At 38.2% G+C, this 24,359-nt stretch overlaps 1 protein-coding gene across 36 annotated transcripts in view; it reads left to right on the forward strand.

The window, feature by feature from the left end:
* The window catches only part of TENM3 (teneurin transmembrane protein 3), a 2,732,592-nt gene that overhangs the window by 2,585,487 nt on the left and 122,746 nt on the right, over window positions 1–24,359 (forward strand). For 19 of the 36 annotated variants that reach the window (XM_054683941.1, XM_009448607.4, XM_054683946.2 and 16 more), the window contains 2 exons: window positions 260–382; window positions 19,438–19,652. In XM_054683941.1, the coding sequence (XP_054539916.1) occupies window positions 260–382; window positions 19,438–19,652 (338 nt within the window). Of the gene's footprint in view, window positions 1–259; window positions 383–19,419; window positions 19,653–24,359 lie in introns of all 36 variants that reach the window. The other 17 variants (XM_054683934.2, XM_054683938.2, XM_054683942.2 and 14 more) reach the window with 1 other exon arrangement.

Raw genomic sequence — 24,359 nt, forward strand, 5'->3', positions numbered from 1 at the left:
CCTAAGAGTTTCCTGGTACCAATGAAGTGAATAGTATTAAATCACTATTGAAGTGCCACCATATTGCCCTGCATTGCTATGTAAATTATATTTGTTTGAGGAACTCTTTGTTTTATAATTTTCATTGAGCAGTTATCCTTGGTATTTCAGAAAATGGAAATTGTGACTTTACATATGACTCTTGTTTTAAACATGCTTAGCAATTGCCATTGTAGCTGAAGGCAGCAGATCTTTAACAACTTGTGTTCTTTACCCCCAGCAATGCATCTCTTTGGCCTCAACTGGCAGCTACAGCAGACTGAAAATGACACATTTGAGAATGGAAAAGTGAATTCTGATACCATGCCAACAAACACTGTGTCATTACCTTCTGGAGACAATGGTAAGCGAAAGAATTATGTATCCTGTGTTTCTCTTTTAACATCCCTTTTCCATAAATTTATTTTTACCCATGCTTACATCTAGTTTAGATGGAACAGGGAAAAGTGTTCGAAATTACAGATATCATCTTTTTATAAGTTTTTTTCAATTAATTTACTTGAAAGGTTGAAAATTCACATTTTTATTACAGGAATAATATGATTTTCTGCCTTCTGATTTGATGGCTAGGCTTTTCTGCCTTTCCCTTCTGCAGATGTATATTGAGTTTTATTTTTAGTCTGCAAATAGATTATAATTCAGTGTATCATCTCTTGTATTACCTTGGGTTTATTAGGTTTTCTTCATTCAACTTGTGTGTGGAGTTGGAACACTGTATTAATTTTATTATAAAAGCATTTAAATGCAAAGCACATTAAAGGATTATAGTTTATTGACCTTTTCTCTGGTTGCCCTTTCTCTAAACCTTTAAGAATTTGCACTTTGGGCTAACAAAGATTTTGAAATCAATTGGCTCTGAATTAAAAATGGAATTTAAGTAGTTAGAGAATTCCATTTTTTCAATATAAACACTTAGAAAAGCGTATACATACATATGTACACTTACATTACAAATAGTTTTATATGATTTCTGTGTGTATGTGTGTGTGTACATGTCTTGGCCTTGGTATCCTCTGACTTTTTGCAAAATATCATAATACTTTATATCTCAGAGCATCCTGATGAAGACGCCTTTTTCTGTCATCTGGTTAATAAATTATTTCCCTTTAAGCATTCCCCTAACTCTTCTTCCTCTTTGTTTCTTGTCTAGTATATTAGTGTTCAGCTTTGGCATTAATATGTCTATCCTCATGTGGCTGGTTTCTTTGCAAGACTGGAAAGAAATTATTCTACATTTAATGAACTTATTATATGCTGCTGTGTCACATGTACCCATTTACTGGGATGAATACTTTGTACACTTTTTTATTCTTTTTTTCCTAATGATAATACTTTATGACATTCTCTTTCTCCTTAGGGAGGTTGAGGAATTTTACGACATTCGATTTTTATAATAATAGTGAATCCCCCGCCATATGGAACCTTTTTATATAAAGTTCTGCATGTTCCAGAAGAACTGTAAGCTGGTGACTGGCATGTCACCCACCTAAAGTAGACAGTGGCAGTCACTGTAGAGGGGATTAAAGAGGGTTGAAACTATAGATTGGGAAATTTTAATTACATAAATTTCAATTACTTTTTTTATACATTAATAACATATATAAACAAAATGAGTAACTATACAGAAATTAAGAATATTTATTTTGGTTTGTATTGACTGAAATTTAGACTCTCTCTTAAAATGCATGGTTCCTGTGAAGATGATCGAATGGTACTTATTAACCATACATGTAGGGAACTTTTTTACAGACTGAAGAAATTGTAATTATACCAAAGAGACAAACGCTTATTATGGATATTGTATTTATTTTACAACATCTTAACCTTTTATTATGATTAAAATGAAAATAGAGTTTGGCTAATTAGTTTCACAGTCCTGAAAAGCATGATACTGAGAAAGCTGTGGATTTAGAGACTCCCACAGCCTGGGTGCTGGCTGCTGGTATTTTGCCAGGGAATACCTCTGCTCACGTCAGCACTCCTCAGCTCACAGAAGCCTATATTCAAATCCTCGCTCTTGCGCCTGTTTACTTTGTAACTTTGGGCGGCGTGCTTGGTTATTCAGATTTGCAAGAAAATTTTAGGGCAGCTGTGGAATGGGCTGCCTAGGATCCTATCAGTCCCAGAGGTTTGGAAGAAAAAAGAACATCACATGAATGTGGCCATATTAATAGAAATCTCTGTAAAGCTGGAGTCCTCGAAAACAGTGGCTTTTAAGCTATTGACCATGACAATGCAATAAGAAATACACGTTACATCAAAGCCAACATATACACACACATATACATATGTATCTGAAATATGCTTCCCAAAATAATATTTATCCTTGCCTTGTAAAATGCATCCTGGGATTTTCCATTTCATTTTATTGTATTTCTCATTTTTAACAAATGCCACTTGCAACCCACTAAAATAATTTCATACTTTACGAAATATTGTGCTCTGTAATTTTAGAAATACTGCTTTGGTAGCCTCCTTCTCTAAGGGGGACTGAAGTTCCCCCAAGTGATCATAGAATTCAGTTTTATACAGTTCTGTGCACCTTTAGAGCACCTGTATATACATATAAGCGAAGTACTTTCTTCCTAGATGTGTAAAAGTCTCCTATATAGGGAATGGTTAACGGAAGCCCCAGAATCAGTTAAGTGCACTAGAGAACTGCCAACTGGACTAGGGGATTTGTAGGAATTTCCCTGCATGGAAAAGCTATCTCTCTCTGGGCTCTGACCTCGTCCAAAGAGTGACCTAACTATTAGTTACTTGCCTTCTTTATTATTACTTGAATCGCCCCCAAAACCCTAAATTGTAAGGAATTCTTGTTTCTGATTTTCCAAATACAAGTTCTTAGTATCTCCTAAATATTGTTCTTAAAGACCTGGGGCACAGGGAGTGGACGGGAACTCTATTTACAAGGAGGGAGGTAGCTGCAAACCGCTGCTTTTCGGCTTTCGTGATGAACCTCAGTGTCCATGCACCACCACCCACCACCCACTACTTAAATTTTATATGCTATCCAAGAAGCAGATCACATCATCTCTTTAGAAATTCTACGAGATTACAACCCTTGAGAAAGCTTTAGAATTCTGAACAAAGCTCACTAGGAGAATGAACTGTGAAAAGCATAGTGAGAAAATTATTTCACAGCTTCTAAATGTAATACTCTTACTTGTGCAGTCCTATTTTACTCTTATTTTGTAAATATAATTCTAAGGAACAATCATTGTGCTAAGGGTGCAGTAAACTCCCTGCTTGCATTTAAGTTAACAGTGAACCAAAGCTTCTAAATGGTATTTAGTATCTAAAAGAAGGATTTCTATTATATGCCATCATCCTTTACTGATTATTCCTGAGACCTTCTTTGCCTACAGATTTTAGAGATGAGTTATCAGAAGCGTAGGGTCTTAGACAAAACTGATGGAAATGGACAAAGTGAATAAAGAGGTAAGAATGAAGTTTGTAGCTCAAACACTGGTCTCTTTCCAGAAACTAAAATTATTCCCCTGGCCCAAGGAATTCATTTAGCCTAATGTACTGGAAAGAATCACACAGTTCTATACTCAATTCCTGGCTCTTTCGTTTATTTACTTTGTAACCTTCAGCATGTTACTTCACTGACCTCTTTGAGCTTCAATTTCTTCACATGTAAAGAGGGAATAATAGTACCTATCTCCTGACTTTCCAAATTCAACAGTCGGCAGCGCTAGTATCCCTCTCAAACTTCTCCCCACCATACTTCTCAACAACTATTTCAGATCTTCCTGCTATACTCAAACCCCTCTCTCAGCAGATGACCCTGCATTCTATTAAAAAAAATAGAAACTTGCAAGGGGAGCTCTCATTTTCTGTAAACACATCTTTATTCCTCCACGTATGTGGATCTATGCTTCCACCTTTTCTCCCCATATTCCATGTTCATCTTTACGGGGGTCCTCTTGATCCCATTCTCTCTCTTCAGAATGTCCTCATTCTACTGATACCATCCAGTCAACATTTGAACATTCCAGTCTCTCACATCTTGGAAAACAATAATCTCTTGACTTTGCCTCCTACTGCCTCTCTCTTCTACCAGCCTTCTTTTTATTTATTTATTTTATTTGTTTATTTATTTATTTATTTTGAGACAGGGTCTAACTCTCGCCCAGGCTGGAATGCAGTGGCACAGTCACAGCTTGGCTCACTGCAGCCTTGACCTCCGGGGCTCAAATGATCCTCCCACCTCAGCCTCCCGAGTAGCTGGGACTACAGGCACGTGTCACCATGCCTGGCTAATTTTTGTATATTTTGTAGACAGTGTTCCACCGTGTTGCCCAGGCTGCCTTGAACTCCTGAGCTCAAGCAGTCCTCCTGCCTCAGCCTCCCAAAGTGCTAGGATTGTTGGCGTGAGCCACCTCGCCCGGCGCTTCCAGCCTTCTTGAACATAGTGTGCTTAGTCACTTTGATCACTTCTCTGCCTTCTGTTTACCCCCTTACAGTTGGGCTTTCACAGTACCCTTGCTCATGACTGTCCTCCTCTACCTTCACCAAACACTCATACTTCACTGAAACTGATGTCTCCAGAGTTACCCATTGCTTTGTCAGTAGCACCAGTGAAACCTCTTTATTCTTTATCACGTTTGAGTTTTTGGAACCACTTAATAGTTAACCTATCCCTCCTGTTGCAATAGTCTTTCCTTAGCTTCTGTGATACCACATTCACTTTGACTTTCTCCCTGACCGTTTTGGCAATGATGTCTCTGTTTAGTTGACTCACCTCCCATCTACCTGATCCCTAAATACTGCTGTTTCTCAGGACTCTGCGCTTGACAATATAATCACTCTGGATTCTGTCACCCACTTTCATGGCTCCAGTTACATTCTCTGTGGTTCCTAACTCTCAAATCAGTAAGTCCAGCCTAGATGTCTCTCTTCAGCTCCAGATCTCAACTACATATTTTGTAGACAGTGGTGGTAGTAGACTACATAAAATCTACCCAATTGTCTTTGGAACATTTCCACTTGGGTGTTTTCCATGCATCTTAAACTCCACGTGTCTAAAACAGAACCCATCAACTACTTTGGTTATCTATTACTACATAACAAACCATGACAAAACTCAGTGGCTTAGAAAGCAATCTGTTATCATCTCTTGCGGTTCAGTGAATTGGCCAGGTAGTTCTTGCGTTCTTACTTAGGACACTGCGATTGCTTTCAGATGTTAACCAAGGTTAACCGAAGGCTCCACTGAGCTGGAAGTCCAGGGTAGCTCACTCACATGGCTGGCAGTTAATGCCATCTGTTGACCTGAGCTCAACCGTAGTCACCAGCTGGGGCACCTAAACATGGCCTTCCATGTGGCTTGGGCCTCTTAGAACATAGCAGCTGGTTCTGAAGAGGAATATCCCAAGAGGGAGCATGCCAAGAGCCTGACAGAAACTACCAGCTTTGTATAACCTAGCAGTCGCCATTCTAGGCTTTCACTGCCATCACATTCTGTTGGTCAGGAAGTCAGCAAGGTCAGCCAAGATTCCTGGGGAGGGGAATTAAACTCCTCCTCTTGACTAGGGACCTGTTATGCCATTGCACAAGGCCACGTGGGATGGAAGATACTGTTGTGGCCATCTTTGGAAAATACAATTGCCAAGCCATCTTTCTTTCCAAATTTGCCTCTCTTTCAGGGATTTCTGTACAGTACCTTCCCACATCCCCCCCTCCACAGTTTTGCTTTTTGTGGTTTTAGTTACCTGTAGTCCACTGTGGTCTGAAACTATTAAGATACTTTGAGAGAGAGACAGACAGACCACATTCACTTAACTTTCATTGCAGTATATTGTTATAATTGTTCTATTATTATCTTTTTCTTGCCTAATTTATAAGCTATCATAGGCATGGATGTATAGGAAAAAATATAGTATATATAGGGTTTGATATTATCCACAGTTCCAGGCATCCACTGGGGATCTTGGAGCACAGACCCTATGGATAAGAAGAGATTCCTATATTAGGAAATGGCCCCGTCGTTCACTTCATCACTGGTCCAGGAGGCCCGGTGACTGCTTCTACTCTCTCATCTCCCGTATTTAGTCAGTCTCTAAGTTCCTTCAACTCTGACCCCATAATATCTTTTGAATCCTGTTTTCTCTCAGCTGGATATAGTAGCCTTCTATCTGCGCTGTACGTCTCCAGTCTTGCTCATCCACTCTTCACACACAAATTTGAGATATCAGTTCCTTGCCTAAGCCCCTTCAGTGACCTAGATTCTAGTCAGAAGCCTTTAAATGACTTAAAGGCTCTCCACAGTCTGGCTGTGCATCACACCATACTGCAATATAAAAACAATAGCACGCAGAGACAAGGAGTGTAGAGTTATGAGCCTCACCACCTGATGTGGTGTCCTAGTTCTGATCATTAACGCCTGTGCTACTTGGGACAGGTTATATAGCTTCATTGTGCCTAAGTGGTCTCGTCAATTAAAAGGGACTAATTTACTTCATAGAACGGCCTTTGGTCTTGAATATTCAGTGCAAATATACAAAGGTGTAAACATACAATGGTGTATAGTACATAGTAAATGCTTGAAAAATGTTTATGGTTGTCACTATTACTATTTAATGCATCTCATCTTTACTAGACTATAAGGCAAGGATCCTGTCTGTTCTTTCACTGCTGTATACCAAGCTCTTGGCACAGTTCTGGCATGTAGTAGGTGCTCACAAAGTATCAGTTGAATGAATGAGTGAAAATAATACAACTAAATGATATGATATAAAGTATACGAAGGGCCATGCATCAAGTATATGCAAAGTACTAGTATAGAATAGTGGCTAAGAACTGAAGCTCTGCCACTCACTGTGTGCCTTTAAGCAAATTACCACTCTCACTTCCTGTTTCTTTATAGGGTAATATAAAGGTTTACAATGAGGTTTGAATCAGGTCATGCATGCAGGGTGCCAAGCAATGATTGGAACATGAAAGCTATTCAGTGCATATCAGTGATTGTTTGCTCTTCATTCTGCAATTCAAGATGATGCACTTGTAATTCATAGCAAAATTTTAAGAAGACACTTCTCCAAATCAGCATCGGTAGTATCCTCTAAAGCAATAATGGAAATCCCCATCATTCGTTATTTATATTTTTAGTTATTTGAATTTTATGAAAGAAATATTATCGTCTATTTTTTAATGCATAGAATTTATTCATTTTACATTTATCTAATGAGCACTTATGATGTGCCACGCACTGAGCAAGATTCTGGGAATATAGCTGTAAAAGCAAGATGATCACAGCTGTTGTTTCCAGAGCATGTGAATTCTAGGCTAGATGGGAATCGAGCGAGTTATTACAGTGAATTAGAAAATCTCCGTTAGGGAAAAGCGGAGTGTACCCTGACAGAACATTTCAACACCAGCTTGACTTCTAAAGGGGCAGTACGACACATGCCCAATTTTAGCCTAGGATAATTTAGGATAATAAAGACTGAAATAAAAGGCTATATATTACAGGCAGTGTAACTATGGCAAGTGACTTCTCCAATCAAAAGAACTCTTTTTGTATGGATACGAGTTGAAAAACTACAAATATGTGTGTATGTGTATATATGCATATGATTTATGCTGCTTAAAACAATTCCAATTGCTTTTAAATTTTAATTTTTTTTTTTCTTTTTTTGAGATGGAGTCTTGCTCTGTCACCCAGGATGGAGTGCAGTGGCGCGATCTTGGCTCACTGTAAGCTCCACCACCTGGGTTCATGCCATTCTCCTGCCTCAGCCTCCCGAGTAGCTGGGACTAAATTTTACATTTTTGATCATCGTGTATCAACTTTCTCAAGTACTAGACAACTCTAGAGAGTTCAGTTTGACAGCAGGTTGGAGATTACCTGTGAATTAGAGAAATGGAGCTGACAGGGCTGCAAGAGCACTGAGTTTTGTTCAATATTGTTCATAGTACTTGTGTTATTACAATGTGTAATAGCTCCTTAATTAGATGCTACATTGATTTTGTCCATTAAGCTATGTTTGCAAAGTAGTTATGTCTTATTTCACTTAGCTTGTGATGTAACACTCTGTATCCACAATGCTAAATTATGGCATGTGGTTGTTTATAAAAAGATATGTTCTCTCAGAGATCTCAAAGTCAGGGTATGAATCCAAGGTTAGGTCATAGAATTGGAGGGTGGGCTATTGATTGTCTATAAATGCCCAACCTTGCTTCCTGACGTCTTAATTATTAGTGCCTCTGTGGGATTTAAGATGATATTATCATTTACCTTCCGCAACAATTGCAGTTAGACTTTGACAGTGAATTTCTTTTCTGCCTTTCCGTTTCACTCATTATAGGCTTGTTTACTCACATCATAGGCAGGTGGCAAATTCATGATATACATGGCAGAAAACTTAGCATTTTATAATTTTCACTGATTTTTCTGATAGCACAAAATAGTTTTCAAATAGATACCAAACCTCCTAATTACCAATATGACTTTAAATCTTCTGTTTTGTCCTTACAGCATCTAGGTTGGTAAACTATTATTTATAAAGTGTTTTTCAGTTCAAAGTACTTTTGAAAAGGCATTATCTGAAAAACTGTCACTCCACTGATGTGTTTTCATATAAACTGGGTATAACATAAGAAGGAGAGGAATAACAATAGCTTTGCGTATGTGGTCTCTCTCTGTTTTCACACTCTGACAACTGTATTTTAAGACATTAAGACTGTTGTGACACATACTTACTGATGAAAGAAAAAAATCACAGTTAGTAGGTGAAAAGACTGCTAGTGGCTCCCACATTCAGGCACAACAGGACACGTTGAAAAAAACCTTCAAGATGATACCCTATTGTGTTTGAAGACGTGGTACGTTTCACTCTTACTGTGAAGGCTTTAATTGGTTTGATTCCTAACCCACAAGCTTTGAGTTTAGAATAACTACAGGGCACTCTGTTGCCCTGTCTCTATTTTTTCCTCCAGTTTTCCTCCTTTTTCTTTTAGTAAAACCTACAGACAACCTTAGTGTTTCCTATGATCATTCCCAGGTTCAGGCTCTAGGGCTTTATGGATGTAGTGATCTCAGTAAGGGAGGATAGAGAGCCCTAGAACTGGCCTTTTTTTATTTCTTCTGAAGCCAAAGTTTTCTGGAATTCAGGACATGATGAAAGACTTCTGTGTCCAGGCTTTTATCTAAGAGGACTGATGAGCTTCAGAGGAAAAGGTTGTGCAAGTATTTACAAGTTTATCAAACTGTGTCAATGGCCCACTGACTTCCAGGTGTGTTTACCATCAATAAACAGCATTTGAAAATGCTAACAGGAATGAGCACACTTGACTTGTCCAAATGAGAGAATGGCTGTGACTTGAAAAGCAGCAGTGCAGAATTTAAAGACAAAGCCCCTTCACGAAACCCTAGTCCCCTGTATTCAAACTAGAGGCTTAAACAGGAAGGCTGAAATAATCTAAGCTGCCGTTTCAGTGGATCTTGCAGAGAAAAATCAGTGATGTCCTTATATCTCTCCATCACTGATTAGAAAGAGAGGTCAGATCTGCAGGTACCTTTTAGAAAAGACACATTCTAAGACTGTAATTCAGCATAAATTCATTCTAACTAGTGTAATAACTTGAAGCAAATAGAAGTTGACAGGCACTTTAGAGATGAGATTCATATTTCATGGGAAAAGCTAGAATAGATCAGTGGGCTTCAAACTATTTTGTTTTTGTGACCCCCTTCAACAAAATAGCTATACAAATTTAAATTTATTTATTTTTTGAGATCATACGTTTTAAAAAACCTGTTTTCTTCTATATTAAATTATACTTACAATTATTAGTTGTACACATTTGACTGAAAACAACCTAATTCTTATATAAATGTGTTAAACATGTTGATAATTTGAAACACAAAAAGTGAAAATGTATTGAAATATAAATGTGTTAAACATTTTGATAATATGAAACATAAAAAGTGAAAATGTATTGAAAATACCTCTCTGAGATGAATGGGAACTTTTTTCAAATAGTTTATATATTCATAGATGAATATTCCTTATAAGAATAAAACAAAATTCAGTTTCATTTCTAATCCTGTTTTCCTTTCTTATGAATATAAACAAAAGAAATCTTGCTACAAAATAAGTAAGTGACAATGGGAGGATTTTTTTAAGTGATGCTGTTCAGTTATTTGACATTCTTATTAGTCATATGTCAAAAATCACGTTGTGATCTATTTCTAAAAAATATGTTGTCTATAAGCTGCCAGTTCTATCACATTTCTCATGAAAGCAAGGAATCAGCAACTAACTACTTTGAAAAAGATTTATTACACTGTTTTTTAGAACCAATCCTTTTCCCGGTTTCTGTGTAGGATGCCAAAAAAGACTTTACCAAGGCTTAGCAAAATACTGCTAATTTTACCTGTTATTCTTCTACTTAGTGGTACTTTGTTTATCTGGTATACTCAGAATGCAGTGAAAAATGGAACTATTGCTCATATTAATTCACCTTTGATATTATAATTTTGTAATGCTTTCATCGTATTACAGGAAGATCTTACTTTATTACGCTTTATCATGCCTCCCAGATACCGTGTTTTTTACAAACTGAATGTTTGTGGCAGCTCTGCATCAAGCAAGTCTGTCAGCATCATTTTTCCAACAGCATGTGCTCACATCATGTCTCTCTGTTGCATTTTGGTAATTCTCAAAATATTTCAAACTTTTTCATTATTATTAGATCTGTTACAGTGACCTTCAATCAGTGACCTTTGATGTTGCTCTTATAATTGTTTTGGGGTGCCAGAAACCACACCCACATAAGACAGCGAACTTAATCAATAAATGTGTGTGTTCTGACTGCTCTGTGACCAGCATCCCCACCATCTTTCTCTTCTTGGGCCTCCCTATTTCCTGAGACAAAACAGTATTGAAATTAGGCCAATCAATAACCCTACAGTGGCCTCCAAGTATTCAAGTGAAAGGAAGAATCACACGTCTCTCAGTTTAAGTCAAAAGCTAGAAATGATTAAGCTTAGTGGGGAAGGCATGTCCAAGATGAGATCGGCTGAAAGCTAAGCCTCCTGCACCAAATACTTGGCCAGGTTATGAGTGCGAAGGAGAAGTTTTTAAAGGCAATTGAAAGCACGATTCCAGTGAGCACATGAATGATAGGAAAGCAAAACAGCCTTATTACTGATAAGGAGAACATTTGAGTGGCCTGGATAGACGATCAAACCAGATATAACATTCCCTTGAGCTAAAGCCTACTCCAGAGCAAGGCTGTCTCTTCAAATCTGTGAAGGCTGAGAGAGGTGAGGAAGCTGCAGAATAAAAGTTTGAAGTTAGCAAAGGTTGGTTCATGAGGTTTGAGGAACGAACCCATCTCTGCGACATAAAAATGCAAGGTGAAGCAGTAGGTTCTGATGTATAAGCTGCAGCAAGTTATCCAGAAGATCTAGCTAAGATCACTGATGAATGTAGCTACACTAAACAGATTTTCAATGTAGATGAAAGAGCCTTAGACTGGAAGAAGATGCCATCTAGGGTTTTCATAGCTAGAGAGGAGAAGTCAAGGCCTGGCTTCAAAGCTTCCAGGGACAGGCTGACTCCGTTAGTGATGCAGCTGGTGACTTGAAGTTAAAGCCGATGCTTATTGACCATTCCTAGAATCCTAGGGCCCTTAAGAATTATGCTAATTCTACTCTGCCTGTGCTCTATAAATGGAACAACAAAGCCTGGATGACAGCACATCTGTTTACAACGTGGCTACTAAATATTTTAAGCCCACTGTTGAGACCTACTGCTCAGAGAAAAAGATTGCTTTCCAAATATTACTTCTCATTGACAATGTACCTAGTCCCCCAAGAGCTCTGATGGAGATGTGCGAGGAGGTTAATGTTTTCATGCCTGCAAACACAACATCCACTCTGCAGCCCATGGATCAAGGAGTAATTTCAAGTCATATTTAATTTAATTTCAACTTTCAAGTCGTATTTAAGAAGTACATTTTATAAGGCTATCATAGATAGATAGTGATTTTCCTGTGATAGATCTGGGCAAAATCAATTAAAAACCTCCTGGAGGCCGGGCACAGTGGCTCACGCCTGTAATCCCAGCACATTGGGAGGCTGAGGCGGGCGGATCACGAGGTCAGGAGATCGAGACCATCCTGGCTAACAGGGTGAAACCCCGTCTCTACTAAAAATACAAAAAAATTAGCCGGACATGGTGGCGGGCACCTGTAGTCCCAGCTACTCAGGAGGCTGAGGCAGGAGAATGGCATGAACCCAGGAGGCGGAGGTTGCAGTGAGCCAAGATGGCGCCACTGCACTCCAGCCTGGGCGACAGACAGAGACTCTGTCTCAAAAAAAATAACACCTTCTGGAAAGGATTTAGCATTCTAGATGCTATTAAGAACATTTATGATTCATGGGAAGAGGTCAAAAGACTAACATTAGCAAGAGTTTGGAACTTAATTCCAACATTCATAGATGACTTTGAGGGTTCACACTTCAATGGCGGAAGTAACTGCAGATCTGGTGGAAATAGCAAGAAAACTAGAATTAGAAGTAGAGCCTGAAGATGTGACAATTGCTGCAATCTCATCATGAAACTTTAATGGACGAGGAGTTGCTTCTTATGGATGAGCAAAGAAAGTGGGTATTTGAGATGGAATTTACTCCTGTTGAAGAAGCTATGAACATTGTTGAAATAACAACAAAGGATTTAGACTATCATAAACTTAGTAGATAAAGCAGTGGCAAGGTTTGAGGGGTTGGCTCCGATTCTGAAAGATGTTCTACTGTGGGTAAAAAGATATCAAATAGCATCCCATCCTTCAGAGAAACCTTTCATGAAAAGAGTCAATCAATGTGGCAAACTTAATTATTGTCTTATTTTAAGAAATTGCCACAGACACTCCAACCTTCAGCAACCACCACCTTGATCAATCAGCTGCCGCCTACACTGAGGTAAGATCCTCCGCCAGCAAAAAGATTATAACTTGATCAGATGATCGGTAGCCTTTTTTAGCAATAAAATTTTTTAAATTAAGTTTATACGTTGGTTTGTAGAAACCTATTGGCTGGGCACAGTGGCTCATGCCTGCAATCCCAGCACTTTGGGTGGCCGAGGCTGGTGGATCGCTTGAGTCCAAGAGTTTTAGACCAGCCTAGACGACATGTTGAAACTCTGTCTCTACAAAAAATACCAAAAAATTAGCCAGACTCGGTGGTGTGCACCTGTAGTCCCAGGCACTTGGGAAGCTGAGGTAGGAGGATCACCTGAGCCCAGCGAGATTGAGGCTGCAGTGAGCTGAGATTGGGCCACTGCACTCCAGCCTGGGTGACAGCTTTTGAGACCCTGTCTCAAAAAAAAAAAGGAAATAATGCTATTGCACACTTAGTAGACTGCAGTATAGTGTAAACATAACTTTTATATGCACTGGTAAACCAAAAAATGTGTGTACCTCACTTTATTGTGATATCTGCTTTATTGTGGTGGTCTGGAACAAAATGTGCAATAGGTATGCCTGTATATGTTTTAAATGTGTCTATTTCATTAGCTCATTTAATTTATGGGAAATATCCACCATATAATTTAACTGTCAGAGCCAGTACTCATTGAAATCAAAGTTACCATTTTTTTGTTTTGTTTTGTTTTGAGATGGAGTCTTGCTCTGTCAGGCTAGAGTGCAGTGGTGTGATCTCGGCTCATTGTAACCTCCACCTCCCAGGTTCAAGTGATTCTCCTGCCTCAGCCTCCCAAGTAGCTGGGATTACGGGCGCCCGCCACCACACCCAGCTAATTTTTGTATTTTTAGTAGAGACAGGATTTCACCATCTTGGCCGGGCTGGTCTCAAACTCCTGACCTTGTGATCCACCTGCCTCTGTCTCCCAAAGTGCTGGGATTACAGGTGTGAGCCACCACGCCTGGCCCAAATTTACCTTTTGTCAGAAAAAGTCTGACTTATTTTTTCAGTTCAAATAAATTAATCTACATTTTGTTAGAACCTCTCAGTTCTGAATCCCTGCTCTAGGTAGATAGGTAGCGAGATAAAGCACAAATCCTTGTCCTAACCTTGACAACTGGAATAAATAAAGCATCATTACATTTCATGTTTCTTACCTTATTGCTGTGTTCTTGGTAGTCATGAAATTCTTCTGCAGTTGGAAAGCATTCTTTGTAGAACACTTGGACACAGGAAGGGGAACATCACACACCGGGGCCTATCATGGGGTGGGGGGAGCGGGGAGGGATAGCATTAGGAGATATACCTAATGTAAATGATGAGTTAATGGGTGCAGCACACCAACATGGCGCATGTATACATATGTAACAAACCTGCACGTTGTGCACATGTACCCTAGAACTTAAAGTATAATAAATACATAAATACATTAATTAATTAATTAAAAAGAAAAGCATTCTTTGACAGTAGTTGGGGTGAGTGATAAGTTCATTAAAAAGGTTATCTCTCTTTCTTGATGTATTTGACTTCAAAGCATGCTAGTAGTCCAAAATACCGCATTGTTAACCCCACATTTTGCCCTTAATGGAACTATGTTAAGCAGGGAAAGTCACTGAAGCCCTACCTTGGGTTTATGGTGTCTTAAATAAAAGAGGCTTCACCACAAAAATACTTTTAATTTTGCCTTTTTTTGGCATACTGGAAGTTTTATGCTCCAAGACAATAAGTCATGGTAATATTTGGGTATGTGAGAGGTATGCCTTTCTTTTGTAAAGAAAGTCAACACGTGAATGTTATTGAGGGTCTATTAATAGAAATTAATCTCCTACCCCGTTCCTTATTGAAAAGTGTTAATGTTTCCTAGGGATATGGTTACCCTTTTTTAAAGACCCCTGGACTAGATGACCCCCACAGGTACTAGAACTCGAAGATTCTGTGGTGTTATGATTAATTAGGTATGTTTTCCTTACGGGAGGAAAAAAATCATCACGATTGCTATCCCATTCAAGCACACTCTACCAATCTTGGATCTTTTGTTTTACAAATGAAGAACCCTCTTTTTCTGGAAAAGAGCCACCTGTTAAATTACCTATATATGGGACTAATAGGATAAATAGATGTACTTCCCGACACAACAATGTATTCACATATCATTTCTGTGAGAAAGAGTTTAACCCCTCAAAATTAATTTGTGGAGAAAGCAACAAGGCAAGAATACCTAGCTTATTACATGGCTTTGACATAGTGAAACCGGAAACCCTGGAAATCAGAACTTGGTTACCATTACCACAGCTAATGCTCTTGGGTAAACATAATGTTTTGGAAAAAAATTCTGAAATTGGCACCAGTTTATGAATTGATGCTTACTAGTTCTCAAAGCACAGGTATGCTATTAAAACACAGAAAACCATTAATAGCAGCAATAGGGTCAACCCAAGAGAGTAGATTAAATTACATATGCTTCAGATAGTAGATCAAACTTGTTAATGACAATCAAGTATCATAGCCTTAGAAATGTATAAACTTGATGAATGAGTCTAAATGTAAACTATGTTCATATTAAAATATGATATGTATACTAACATCTTAGAGGGGAAGAGAACAGCTACTCTACTCAGTACTTTAAAATTAGTTTCATGTAGAAGTCAACCAAAAGACAAAAACTTAGGAGGAACTTATGAATTATAACATAAAGAGTATTATATTATAGTATCCATGTCACGTTTTTTTTGTTTTTGTTTTTGTGAGATGGAGTCTCACTCTGTCGCCCAGGCTGGAGTGCAGTGGCGCGATCTCGGCTCACTGCAAGCTCCGCCTCCCAGGTTCATGCCATTCTCCTGCCTCAGCCTCCCGAGTAGCTGGGACTACAGGCGCCCACCACCACACCCGGGTAATTTTTTGTATTTTTAGTAGAGACGGGGTTTCACCGTGTTAGCCAGGACGGTCTCGATCTCCTGACCTCGTGATCCGCCCTCCTCGGCCTCCCAAAGTGCTGGGATTACAGGCGTGAGCCACCATGCCCCGTCTTCCATGTCAGTTTTTTAAGTTTTATCAATATAAAACTTATAAAAATAAGTATAAACTTTATGTCCTGACATTGTAAGTATATTCTCTAGGGTGGTTCAGTGACTTAATATATCTGATTTTATATGAAATAGACAAATAAATTTAAAACTTAATAATTTAAAATAATATTTTTGTTTTAATAAAAAGCAAAGATTTTATTGAGGATTATATACAACAGATGGTTTTGGAATTCTGCAGACCTTGATTTCAGTCTTGACGCCATCACTGACTTTGGCCACATCATTTACTTCTCTGAGCCTTAGTTTCCTCATCTCAAAATGATACCAACCTCTTGGGTGAAACTGCCTGTCATGTTGTAGGTTCTCAGTGAAGATGAGTTCCATTTCTTTCTCCCCTGAATCTTCTCAGTAAAAGCTCCTTCATGACAAATGTAGGTTCCTTTGCAGAAGCTTCCTAAATGAAAAGTAGAAATTGGTCTCAGATAATTAAAATTTTCTGAGTAAAGCAAGACATCTGTTTATCTAGAAAGCAAAATAATCTCTGGGTGGTAGCATTATACATATTTTTTCTCTCTTTATTTAACTATGTTCTAGTTTTGCTGAAATGAACAAGTATTACTATTGTAAAATAAATACTTTGAATCCTATGAATGATCTACAGTTTATAATCTAAGAGTTGATGTGTGGAAAAATTATAGTGATTACTATAACTCAATTTGGAAATTTTATTCCTTAGGTCCTTTTATATTACTGAATTGGTTCGAGAAAAATAGACCTGATAGCTACCATGATTGTGAACACTGGGAAAGAAGAGAGGAAGGGAGATTATAAATAATGGCTTTTTATTGAGTTTTCTTGTACAACCCTCTTCTGCCTCCTACCTGGGTTATTGCAGCTGTGTCCTCACTCATCTCTTCATTTCCAGGCTTCCCACAGTTACTGCACAGTAATGCTCTTGAAACAGTGATTTCATTTCACCTCTAGCCTGCTCAGAACCTTTAATGGGTCTCCATTTAGTTATAGCTGTCCTTCACAACTGATGGTACGTGTATCATGTAGGATGCAGTAGTCCAGGTGGAAAGCAATTCTAACATTTGCTAGTGATGTATTCTCCCTCCCTCAAACCTCACATTTATCTGTAAGTGTGAATTTTTTGTGAATTGCTTCAGATCCTATAGGCCATAAACTGGGTCTGTGATTGCAGGTCATGTTCCTTAGTAATCTTCAATTCTGTTTCTCTTGATTATATACACACACCCCACCACCACACAAGAATAAGTGTGTTTGAGGCATCGAAATGCAATTTACCCATAATCAGTCTTCAAGTATCTGTTTTAAAAACATACCATAAATGACATGCACAGTAACAGAATACTAGTAAATATATACATCTTCAGGGAAAAGGGTGTAATAACACTCTTGATAGAGTGAAAATACAAGAAATCACTAGCATAAAGTATAAAGACCATATTCTTTAACCTGGTATTCAAGGCCCTCCACAGATGGATGCCACTTCCCTTCCCAACCTTATCCCGCATCCCTCCCACGACAAACCCACTCAATACCTCCTGAGAGCCAGACGCTGCAGCTTGCACTTGATGCACCAAACCTCATGGAATCCTTGTAACGGTGCAATCATTATGTTACTCTCCCCATTTTCTAAATGGGGTTTAGTATCTTCCTTAAGGTCACACGGCTAATTGTTGGCAGAGCCAGGATTCAAACCCAGGTTTGTCTGACTCCAAAACGGGTTTTCTTTATCTTCTTTTCTGGCCAGATGGATTTCTCTGCTGAGCACCAATCTAACATCTGTCAAGTTCCACGGCCATGCTTGTGATAGCGATGTTTATCCCAGCTCAGAAACCTTATCCTACCTGTTCCTCAACGTTTACCGCCAAACTTAACTCCTGTGAAATCTCTCAACCTCCAGCCTGCAGTGATAGTGCCTTTCTCTGACCCCTACTCATATGTTGCTTTAGGGTCTCACTTAATTTATCAGTTTGTGGGTGTTGTCTCCCCACCCAGGTAATTACTACTTGATAGCAGAAGCTATGGAAGTCTAGATAATCTCTACGATTCTACTCTTTGGTTTATATTTCTTTTTTTAAGTCACCTACAGTGCTGCCGCTAGCAGACACTCAGTAAAAATGAACTCAGAGTTAAACTAATAACTCTTCACAGATAGTTAGAAGCCTGTCTCCCTTATCACTGAGATGAGATAGCTTACAGCTCAGACTTAAAATCACTTCCTCTGCGTTTTGAATTAACAGTTTAATTTTTTTTAAAAAAAGACAAAGTTGGTAGTAAGTCAACTTTGTTATCAGTTTTTTTTTAAGAGACGAGGTCTCACTGTGTTGCCCAGGCTGGACTTTAACTCCTGCCCCAAGTGATCCTCACTCCTCACCCTCCTGTTGTTATCAGTGTAAAAGGGCTGAAATGATAGAAGAGAATTTGCCCAGTTCCATTCTGTTTCTCAGCCTTCTGGACCCGTCTGCATAATAGACAATGTAGTTATATTTCCACTCAAGGCAAATTGCAGAAATTCTGTCATGACCCCCATCAGAATAACTGAGAAAGAACCTTGGCAAAGAGGGAAAAGGGGAACACCGTACCAAAAAGAGGAGTCTTGGATCTGTTTTCTAGAAGGAGGCCATGCAGGAAGAGAAGAGATGGTGTCTCTTAACAGGTGGCAGGGATCCAGGGAGAAAAGAGGTTTTGTTCCTATGCATCAAAGATCAGTGTGGTCAGAAGTAACACAGTATGTCCACTAAGACTACAAGTGAGTTTGAAATGAGGCTCAAAAGAAAGAGGAAAAGTGATAACAGCCTACACAAAAGCTATGTGAGCACTTAAGCTTACCCTCCTTCCTTTCCCCTCACAATGCCCCAAGTACCCCTTCTCTATCTCTCTGCCAACATCTGATGTTTTTCATTCATCCTAGTATATCATTTAGATAGAACCACATGAATCCGAACCATCGATTGGTTTTATTGTTTGCTTAAGGATTGATTTAGAAATCTCCATAATCCACTCTGCCTTAATTTACACTTTGCAGTGTTATAGTATGTTTAGAATGACTGGTAAGTACCAGACCCTAATCTCTCCCAAGAAATAACAAGACACATAATTTGTAAGATAATTATGTTTCAAGTGAACAGAAAGACTGTAGGTGTGAAAACAGCTTTAGTAATGGGCATACCTTGGGGGAAGTCAAAAGGATTTTAACTTAAATGTCTTACGAGCTAAATCAGAATGAGTAAAACACCAGTATCTAATAGTGGAAGCTTTTAAAGTGCAAATTTTATGAAAGTAATGTATCAGAAGATGAAATGGCTTGAGCATTTGGTAAAAATAACTTTTTCAAAAAGTTTAAAAACCTTTTTTGTTTTGTTTTTTTAAAAAAATTTTGTTCTTCATCAGTGCATCTCTTACATTCAGGAAAATTAGGTGGAATTACGCAAGAAAATAACACCATAGATTCCGGAGAACTTGATATTGGCCGAAGAGCAATTCAAGAGATTCCTCCCGGGATCTTCTGGAGATCACAGCTCTTCATTGATCAGCCACAGTTTCTTAAATTCAATATCTCTCTTCAGAAGGATGCATTGATTGGAGTATATGGCCGGAAAGGCTTACCGCCTTCCCATACTCAGGTAAGACTAGGCTTTCTTATCAATAAAATAAAAACTGCCAGTTGCATTTTTTGAAATTATTCTCTTTCTTAAGCTCAGCTGTTTGGTTAACTGTTTGACGACTTTTGAATCGACTTTCTACAGTAGAAAGAGTTTTGAATGTAGATTACTTGTTCTGAGGTTTTTGAATCAGTAGTGGGAAGAACAATATTTTCTTCCTGATTTGACTGTTTAAAATGTACTGAATTTTGTGAGTAACTTAATGAATATTGAGCATCATCTGAGCACCCAGTAAAACACCATGGATTTTCCAAGTGTTTTACAAAGATTCTATGATAATTTCCGATGATCTTATTCCTTTCATGTAATAGATGCATAACATATTCATCTCCAACACGTATTCATTCTGTTGAAAATGTATTTTTTTAGTTTATGCCAGATTTACTCTTAGTAGAGAAATGATGGGAACATCAACATAAATATGATGACATGAGCTTTATCAACTCAGGCGCCGTGCCTCATATAAAATGATCAACGCTGAGATGAAGAGGCAAGAGAGCTTTCAGAGATAACCAAGTATGATCATGTCAGTGTGGTACACAAAACAATGCAGATATCCTTAATATCAAAGAACTTTAAAGTCATTTCCCTTGCATAAAAATCCCCTCACAACAGCAATGACAGATGGAGAACTGCTGTCAATTCCACAGCCTTTTTCGTAATCTAATACAGTACCGGGTCATAGTATGTAAACTGGAAATTGTCGCTTAATATAGGTTTCATCATCTCTAAAATAAGTTATTTAAATTACCTACCATAAAATTGGAACTGAGACTTTCCCTAAGATCAACTATTACGTTAGTACATAGAGGAATATAAAAAATGTAATAGTTGATTCATTAAAATTGACAGTAGGATGAGCCTAAAGTTATATTCAATAATCAGTTTATTTACCCAGAGAATTTCATGCTGATTTAGTGTGACTTATAAAATAAGGGCTGGAGAGTTTTCATGTATGCTTTATATCATATAATTTTGTGAGAAATATTTTTTCTATAACTTAGGAACATAAATTATGAAGAAAAGTTATCACATATTAATAAAGAAATTATATCTTTAAAGAAAGATGAGTAAGAAGATTTCATCATGCTTTTTCTAATGTAATTGTGGATTTAGTTCATATACATATATTAATTTTATGGCTGTGAAATTTCTGAATATCAGGCTTTAGTGTATTCATTTTTCCTATTTAATATTTTTAATATCTATATTATTAAAGTAAATTTGATCCTTATGCATTGTATACTTCTTATAATGCACTAATGCTCAATTTTAAATTTTATATTTTTGTTTGTTTGTTGGGGTTTTGGCTTTTGTTTGTTTTGTTTTTTGTTTGAGACAGGGTCTCACTCCGTCTTCCAGGCTGGAGTGCAATGGCACAATCTTACCTCACTGTAGCCTCAACCTCCTCGGCTCAGGTGATCCTTCCACCTCAGCCTCCTGGGTAGCTGGGACTACAGATGTGTGTCACCGCCCCCGGCTAATTTTTGTATTTTTTGTAGAGATGTGGTTTCACCATGTTGCCCAGGCTGGTCTTGAACTCCTGGGCTCAAGCAATCCGCCCACCTTCCCAAAGGACTGGGATTACAGGCATGAGCCACCGCATCTGGGCTATTTTATTTTATTTTATTGTTTGAGATGGAGTTTTGCTCTTGTTGCCCAGGCTGGAGTGTAATGGCATGATCTCGGCTCGCCACAACCTCCGCCTCCCGGGTTCAAGTGATTCTCCAGCCTCAGCCTCCTGAGTAGCTGGGATTACAGGCGTGCACCACTATGCCCAGCTAATTTTGTATTTTTAGTAGACATAGGTTTTCTCCATGTTGGTCAGGCTGGTTCCGAACTCCCAACCTCAGGTGATCTGCCCTCCTCGGCCTCCCAAAGTGCTGGGATTACAGGCGTGAGCCACCGCACCCAGCCAGTCTAGACCATTTTAAATTTTAGATTTGACTCCAGTTCATCTTATAGGTGACACTGACTAGGATATAATAACCAGATTTTCTTAAGGCTAGGCACAGTGACTGAGGCCTGTAATCCCAGCACCGGGAGGCCAAGGTGGGTGGATCACTTAAGGTCAGGAGTTCGAGACTGGCCTGACCAACATGGTGAAACCCCATCTCTACTAAAAATACAAAATTAGCCGAACGTGGTGGCACACACCTGTAATCCCAGCTACTCAGGAGGCTGAGGCAGGAGAATCACTTGAACCCTGGAGGCAAAGGTTGCAGTAAGCGAGAGATCGTGACATTGAACTCCAGCCTGGACGACAGGAGCAAAACTCTGTCTAGGAGAAAAAAGAAAAAAAAAAAGCAGATTTTCTTAAGTGGAAGTCCTCTATAACTTCAATTATAGTAGACAGATTGGATTTATAGCAATTGTCCAGTGAAATATGAAAAAATATTTTCCCACTGAAACCGCATATGTGATTTTTTTGTGTATAATTCAAGAAATATACCTCTAAGCTGAGCACAATAGTGAACATGTAACTTACAAATTCTAGAAAATAATTTCAGGTAAGAATTGTCTATTGTGTTGTGTACTTGAAAGGTTTATTTAAAGATTTAGTTGACTCTGCAAGTTGTATATAACATTTAAGATTAGAGAAATGAAAGGTGCAGTTTCACATTTTCTCATAATCCTTCTAGTATTTAAACACAATACATGTGATATCCTCTTTTCTTTTCTACCACAATATATGTGTTTAAGTAGGTTATGCATTTTCTTAAGCTTCACGGTTATTATAGTTTCTTCCTGTGGTTTATTCAAGATCAGCAGAGCAAACAACTGTTTCTGAGTTCAGTGTTTAAACATGAAATATTCTATAAGGCAGCCCAAATTGAACATTTCTCTGTTTCTGGGGAACATTAAATAAATCAACCTGAAATAATTAAAATTGGCCAGCCATTCAGAATAGTTGCTTGAGCTTTCACAGTCTTTGTGACCCTTTGTAAAACTGCCCGTTTGATTGTTGCCAAGGAATCAGTGGGCTCTCTTCTCCCTGGTGCCAGTTCATTCTCCTGGTCAGTTAGTGGCCTCAGGAGGCAATGCAGAGCCTTATGGTGAAGTGTACTGTAGCATTTGAGTGCATTCGCATGAAGGCTGTTGTCGAATAGGAGTTGGAAGCCTGAGTTCTAGCATACCCTTACCACCTTCTCACTTTGTGACCTTGCAGCGTCCCTTCTCTGAGCCTTAGTGTCCATTGGTAAAATGAAAGAGTTGGATCAGATGATCTGTAAAATCTCTTTATTCTCTATATTCCAATTACAGCAAGACTGTGCCACTACCAAAGAGTTGATGTAAGGACATAGTTAAGTATTCATAGATTCTAAGAACTCATCGTTTTAGTAACGGAATTGAATTAAACATATAATCTAACTTCAGAAGTGAACCACCAAGATAACTGAAACAAAATCTATTTGTTTTTAAATGGTCTATTAGATAATCAGCATAAATACAACAAACATGGGCAAACTTTTCTTCTATTGATTTTCCAAAAGACGACTTATTAATACATTGTAGTTTAAAGGAACTTTAAATGAGGATTTTTAAAGCGTGTATATTTGGTAATATTAAATCATAAGAAAATTACCTTTAAACGGAGCTTTCACACTAAAATTGTCTCACTTTATATGAAACCTGTATCAAGTATAAGCTTTGTCTCATGATGGCTCCCGCGGACTAGTGCAATTGAAGAGTTAGCCCCAAGAATTTCTTCCTAAAAAGAGCATAAGGTCCTAAGACTCCTCTTCTCCCCAAAAATATATCTGTGTCTCCATCTTAGAAATATTACAAAGCAAAACTCACATTTGCCCTTCAGTGACCACTTTATGCCCTAAGAACAAAGATTATTAAGTATTTTTATTCCTTGTAATTTGGTAATTTTGGGCACAGATGGTCTTAGTGTTAAAGTAGGGAACTTCTTTTAGGTATTTGAATCGCCCTCCTGAATTCATGTGCGAAACACTTCTGCAGATGAGCCTAGAACTGGGTAGATACTCAAAACCTGTCAGCTCCTCCTCCCCACCATCATGCCCACTACCCTGGCCTTATTTTATTGTTCACAGTGTGATGTGAATGGTTATTTCTATGATAAAGGTGATGGTTGTGCTTTTGCCTTGAAAGACCAGCTAAAACTCAAAATTCCTCCCGTTCACTTTTTCAGTTACCGTGTTTAATGTTAGGGAAGAAAAATGTTTATATGCTTGGGTCATAAAAAGAAACTTTTTCTTGTCTCTTTGCCATGCAAATGTGTAAATATTTAAACCTGATGAGGAAATGAATGGCTTATTTGAGACAGAGTCACCATTCAAAACTGTTGAATTAATTTTCCTCTGACAATTCTAGAATAGAATTCCAGTCAAATTTTATAGGTCATGTATCCACACCAGTCAGTATTTTCATCCTTATAAGGTATAAATGAAAATAAACGTTTTTGACTGCTGATTAGGTTATACTGTTTTTATATATTTCTCACAGCTGAATTCTGTTCTGATGAAACTACACAAAAGAACAAAAAAAGGTTTTACTTAATAAATAAAAATTTTAGTAAGTCAGAAACTGAATTAGATATTCTAAGTTCTCTCCAATATTAACGATAGAGGTCTATGGTCAGTAAAATGGCAATCTATTTAACTGTGATTCTCAGAAATTCCAGCAACGGATTTTATTCCA

This window comes from Pan troglodytes, chromosome 3 (genome assembly GCF_028858775.2).
Source record: "Pan troglodytes isolate AG18354 chromosome 3, NHGRI_mPanTro3-v2.0_pri, whole genome shotgun sequence".
Taxonomy (NCBI): domain Eukaryota; kingdom Metazoa; phylum Chordata; class Mammalia; order Primates; family Hominidae; genus Pan; species Pan troglodytes.